Here is a 6,037-nt window from a genome sequence, read left to right on the forward strand (position 1 = left end):
TCCTTCTCAGTGCTGCTTGATGATATTTTTTAATACCGGTATCCTCTTTCCTCCGTTTGGTCTTCTAATTCCCTAAAAAGCCCGAACTTGACAGCAACCTCACTGTGGCACTGAGCTCCAAATTCAGTGTGTGTGCATGTGTTCTACAAAAAGCAACATATCAAATTAAGCATATATTGATTGGCTGAGCTCAGAGAGGAACACTCATTTTAATTCAGGCAATTATTATGTCACCCCTTTTTTCATTGTGTTACTGAATTTGCAGAACTAATGCTACTTCCGAAAGGAATAAAGGTCTAGAAATTGCTGTACTACTTGCTTTGATCAAGTTATGAAATTTGCATTTATTGTGAACTCATACTGTCTTCTTTTATCTCCCGCTTGTCTTCCCCTTTACTCCTCCTTTACTTTCTCCAGAGTCTGTGAACAGGTGAGAGAGGGACACTGTCTGCCCCACTGTCCAGCGACACCATGAGCTGGAGCTTCCTCACGCGGCTGCTGGAGGAGATCCACAACCACTCCACCTTCGTGGGGAAGCTGTGGCTCACCGTGCTCATCGTCTTCCGCATCGTGCTCACTGCGGTTGGGGGAGAGTCCATCTACTACGACGAACAGAGCAAGTTTGTCTGCAACTCGGGCCAGCCGGGCTGTGAGAATGTCTGCTACGATGCCTTTGCACCTCTATCTCACGTTCGCTTTTGGGTCTTCCAGATCATTTTAGTGGCGATGCCTTCTCTTATGTATATGGGCTATGCTGTGAACAAGATCGCACGAATAGATGAAGCCAAAGGAGGAACTGGCTCTGCTGCAATTAGAACAGGAGGAGGAGGCTACACGCACAGGAAGCCCAGGAAAATATGCTTTGGAGCACGGCAGCACCGGGGCATTGAGGAAACTGAGGAGGACCAAGAGGATGATCCCATGATCTATGAGGTGCCAGAAATCGAGCCCCCGAAAAGGCCGCGGGATCCACTGCAACCCGCATCCAAACCCAAAATCCGGCATGATGGGCGCAAACGTATAAGAGATGAGGGGCTGATGAGGGTCTATGTTTTGCAACTGGTGATTCGTACACTGCTAGAAGCAGGCTTCCTTGCAGGCCAGTATTTACTGTATGGTTTTCGTGTGACGCCCGTGTTTATGTGCTCGAGGAAACCTTGTCCCCACAGCGTTGACTGCTTTGTGTCGCGGCCTACAGAGAAGACCATCTTCCTGCGCATCATGTATGGTGTCACGGTCCTTTGCCTCACGCTCAACGTTTGGGAGATGCTCCATCTGGGGATCGGTACCATTTGTGACATTATTCGCCGTCGGCGCTGCCCACCTCAGGAGGATGAGTACCAGTTGGGATTGCTGGGCACCAATGGAGGTGTGGAAGGATCAGTAGGGGGAACAGGGCCTGAGGCAGGGTCTGAGGGAGGGGTGGGTGGAGACGGGGCTGCAGACTACGTCGGTTACCCCTTCTCATGGAACACCCCATCAGCTCCACCTGGTTACAACATTGTGGTAAAGCCAGAGCAGATGCCGTACACGGACCTTAGCAACGCTAAGATGGCTTGCAAGCAGAACCGGGCAAACATTGCCCAAGAGGAGCATCAGCAATTTGGAAGCAATGAGGATAACTTTCCCACTGGAGGGGAGGCCCGTGTAGCTTTGAACAAAGACATGATCCAGCAGGCTCATGAGCAACTGGAGGCGGCCATCCAAGCCTACAGTCAGCAGCACCGGGCAGAGGAGCAGCTTGGGGACAACCAGGACGACAAGCCCCAAAGTAACATCATCCAGGCCCAACCTCAGCCACAGCCTCAGCCACAGAAAGAGCGCAAGCATAGATTCAAACACGGTAAAGGAGGCAGCAGTGGAGGAGGCAGTAGCAGCAACAGCAGCAGCAGCAAATCAGGAGAGGGTAAGCCCTCTGTATGGATTTAACCCCAGAAACAGCGACATGTATTGAAACCATGTATACATTACAGACTGGATGACGAGTTGTTGCAATCTTCCTTGGATATTTAAACACCACTATGCCTTAAAGAATCCTGCAAGCTGGAGAAGATGTGTTTGTGTACTACGGTGTGTAAAAACAGACGTGATATTGCAGCTGACAATTTATTTTGTCTGGGCTTTCACTGTTTGACTTGAAACATCACACCAACACAAGCTGTAGGCTACGGTCTGTCGTTTACATGTCTCGTTCTCCTCAAGTCCTGAAGCAGATTACTGACCTCTGTTGTCTTCACGTTCATCCTTTCTTGGTGATTTGAACTTTGGAAAATTACTGAATGATAATGAGTTCCGTTGCAAATCAGATCGATCCCAGATTTGGCTTAACTAATTTTCTGGCCGCTCCTCTGCAAAGACACCATCTCTATTAATGCATTGGCATCCCAATTCTTCGGACATCAAAATGAAGTATCATCACGATTCAACGGCAAAGGGATGCCATGACATCAGTATGTTCTGGCAAGCTAAAGCTATGACTTCATACTGTAATGGCGTCATCAAGGAACGCCATAACAATGTACATGCAACAAAGTGAAACCTAATTCAGTGGCAGCGCCTAAAGCAGTGACTTTATAATGCAGTGAGAACATCACCTTCCTGTCATGTTATCTGTCTGCTTTCTCTCCAGTGTAGAGTTTCCAGTGTTATGTTGCTGTGACTTGGCATTTGACAGTGTGTTTGTAGTTTCCTGTATTTTTGTTGTTTTTTGATAACTGTGCTACACCAGCTGAGAAACTGATGAGTACAGCAGGTGGCTATTTTATCCTGTGTACATCTGAAATTTCCTGAGAAAAAAAGTGTTCTTTTTAACAAGGTGCATAAGCAATCTAGTTTTTATACCTTACTCTTAAACTTCTCAGTTTCTTGCTCTGGCTCATGGCTATTGAACAAGGTTGCTCAGCACTCCACTGCTGTCTCATCTGCCTTGTAGTTGACTGCCCCCTGGTGGTATCTTCTTAGGTAATGGGGATTCTTTATTGGGTAGTATATACCAGATGCAAATGCTTCCTGCATCCAGCAACAACTTAACCAGCTTTATTGTTCCTTTTCTATTCACAAGCCTTGTGACAGTTAAGTCTTCTCAGCGCTACGAGTTCAGTGTTAGATGTACAAGGCTGCAATATCACCACGTTGTAATGGAAAAGGTTTAAAGCCATTACTATAATATCGTGAGACCAAACACTGTTTGTGTGATGCAAGTGTCAGTGCCAAGATTTTATGCGAGGCTGCCCTGAAGCCTGGTTGTTTGTTGCCATGCTACTCCAATTGTGGAAAAAATGCCCACGTGAGACCAACCCTTTTGTAAAAGTAACTTGTTTTTTTGTATTACAGTAAGTGTTTTGCTTTTCGGAACAGGATTTAAAATGGAAAACTCCAAAATGGAGTCGATTTTTATGTTTGAGCCAGTGTTTTGTATGAAAACACAATTAGACTTTTTTTCAAAGAACTTTTTTTGTAAAATAAAGAAAAAGAAAGCTTTTTTTAATAATTAATTTGGTGTATGGATATGTATGGTTATTGTGTTTTAAATTGCCTTTCAATTGTAAAAGAAAATGTGAAATATGACATAGTATATTTTTGTAATATGTCGGCTACAGTGACTTATTGATGTAATGAAAAAAAGCCAGACTATTCCCTGTACGTTACAGTGTCAGTATCTAAAGTATGTAGCAAACCTCTGGGCTATGTCTTTTTTTTAAAGTGTTACTCCTTTTCCAACATTGTTCTGAGAACTGCAGATCAGCCATGTGCATGGACACAAACAAAAGGACATGAAGTGCCAAACTATTCAAACCATTCCAAGCTTTCCCCACAGTGGCTTTCCGAACAAGCAGCATGACGAAATTTTGAGGGGGAGCAAATCTGAAAAACAGGACATTATATTCTTAATTTCATAAATGTCGTCAGAAAGATCTGAGTCTTTCCCAGCAAATAGTGAACTTACTGGACCATCACTCATGTGAAGCTGTGAGGCTGGACTTTGTGATGTGGCTTCCTTCACACAAACACAGGGAATGACACAACAGAGTGCTTGAGTAGAAAGAGTCTTTCTGATTGGTCTGTTCACCACTTGGCTCCACGTGTCTGTTCAACAAGCCAGCCTGCAGCAGACAGTCATACATCACAAGAAGTACTTCAGTCAGCTGCTCCCCAGAGCAGCGATTGACACTGACGCCACTCCCTCCCAATAAGCCACGGGTGATTTACTCAGAGTTTCCCAATCAGTGACACTGTCCTCCCCTGGAGGCCAATCAGTCCTCATTAAATTCAAACAAAGTTTCTCAACTAAAGTATTTATTGTGTTTTGTTGTAGAGAAGGACACAAACTGAAGTACAATGGATGACAAGCAGCTGGTGATGGTTTGCAGTGAGAGCCAGCTGGAGTCACTAGAGGGCGACTCCCTGTCAAAGGAGGGAGCACCTAGAGAGTGAGGAAGGGGCATTTTGAGGAGGTGTCATGAGGCGATATGCTCAGAGTGTGCATGACTGGCAGCTTGGCCTCACATCTCCAAAAGTATTCCAGGTTATGTGACTTAACATAAAGTAAGAGAATAAGGGAGAAAGAAAAAAGTATACTCACTGAACAGAAAAGGCTTTTACAGCTACTTATATTAGGGTTTATTCCCCTCTGCATATTGTCGCTGTCCTTTGAAAACCATGTGTCTCCAACATGTCACTAAAAACACTAAAATCAAACACAGGGCAAACTAAGGTTAAAGGTGCCCTTTCTGATTTGTATGTCAATATGTGGTTTGACCGCTCTGCAGCAGTATGTCCCCGTTGGTATATTTCGGAAATGTTCATTCTTTATGAAAGTTTTTTAAAGGCTTTTTAAGCTGAAGCATATTGCTACTGAGAGTGTGCAGGAGTTAAACTTTTTCTTTTGCAAGGTAGCAAAAGATTAAAAAATAACACAGCATAAAATTAGCGAAATTTTTAGATATGTTTCACTTTGACATTGACGATACGCATTTGAGTACCTTTAAAGACACATGTTGGAACTGACAGCCATTTAATTACCCCTCATACCTGGCAGCTGAATGAATTATAAGTGAAAGCCCGTCACACAGTGGTTGTATCACAAGTCTTTTGTGGGTCTATTTATCAGGGATACCACAATGTCCACCCTCAGCATCTGTCTGTCTATGTAAAAAATAATGTGTTCAGAAGAAAGACTAGTGTTTCCCTACATGTTTTTTTTAATGGTCACCCATGTGGGATGTGGCAATAAAACCAGTGGTATTACCAGTCCAAACTCTGATTCATACATGCATTTGTGTATTTGTGTGTTTTCTATGCCTTTTTATAAAATGTACATTTCTTTGAGTGCCATTCTGGTATCCCTTGGCAAAGATTTTTTTCATATTATTTGATGAAAATATTTGCATGTGAAAAAAACTATTTTCCTAAAAAAATAAATCAGAATTGCATATTGAATCATGTTTCTGCATCTTTTGTTTTGGCTCCACGGCCAAGAACAAAAAGGCTTCCCACTCTTGAGATGTTGAGTATTGTCCTCTTCTTGTTGTCAGTATGAGATCTGCAGCGTTTGATTCTGATTGGTGGGAGCAGGGTCTCCGCACTCCTATCGGGGGAGTTAAACACGGGCTGATGTTGTGTCACAGGCAGGAACAACACAGGAGACCGAAGAGATGTCACTTCAGCTCATGTTCGTCGTGTCATTATGTTTGGCACTTTGGCAGTGTATTCGGTGACGGATGAACTTCAGCTTGCGATGACAGAACATCTGAGTCTGTGAGGCTTTAAATTACATGTATGCATTACCAGGGACGGAAAGAGTACTACAATACTTTACTCTCGTAAAAGTAACATTACTTGTGAAAATTACATAAATAATAAATTTAAATAATAGTAAAAAGGAGGTCTCCAAGTAAACCTAACATATTAATATAAGTAATATTTAAAAAGTACATTGTTACAGTGACAAGAGTTAATGTAATTTGCTACTTCCACCCCTGTGCATTACAAATACAATGTTTGTTAGCCACCGATTTTAAAAACGGAATTATCCTTG

The 6,037-nt window shown here is 43.1% G+C and overlaps 1 protein-coding gene across 2 annotated transcripts; it reads left to right on the forward strand.

Annotated features, from left to right (window-relative positions):
• The first annotated feature begins 471 nt into the window (after positions 1-471).
• On the forward strand, positions 472-1,929 carry gjc1 (gap junction protein gamma 1). 2 transcript variants are annotated; one of them, XM_076080102.1, is made up of 3 exons: positions 472-1,309; positions 1,409-1,728; positions 1,810-1,929. In XM_076080102.1, exons 1-3 carry the CDS (start codon positions 472-474, stop codon positions 1,927-1,929), a joined length of 1,278 nt encoding a protein of 425 aa, XP_075936217.1. The 2 variants fall into 2 exon arrangements, with proteins under 2 accessions (XP_075936217.1, XP_075936216.1); XM_076080101.1 differs by having other exon boundaries at positions 472-1,929.
• The last annotated feature ends 4,108 nt before the right edge of the window (positions 1,930-6,037 follow it).

The sequence above is a fragment of the Anarhichas minor genome, unplaced genomic scaffold, assembly GCF_050575085.1.
Source record: "Anarhichas minor isolate MPS153535 unplaced genomic scaffold, ASM5057508v1 ptg000007l, whole genome shotgun sequence".
Lineage (NCBI taxonomy): Eukaryota > Metazoa > Chordata > Actinopteri > Perciformes > Anarhichadidae > Anarhichas > Anarhichas minor.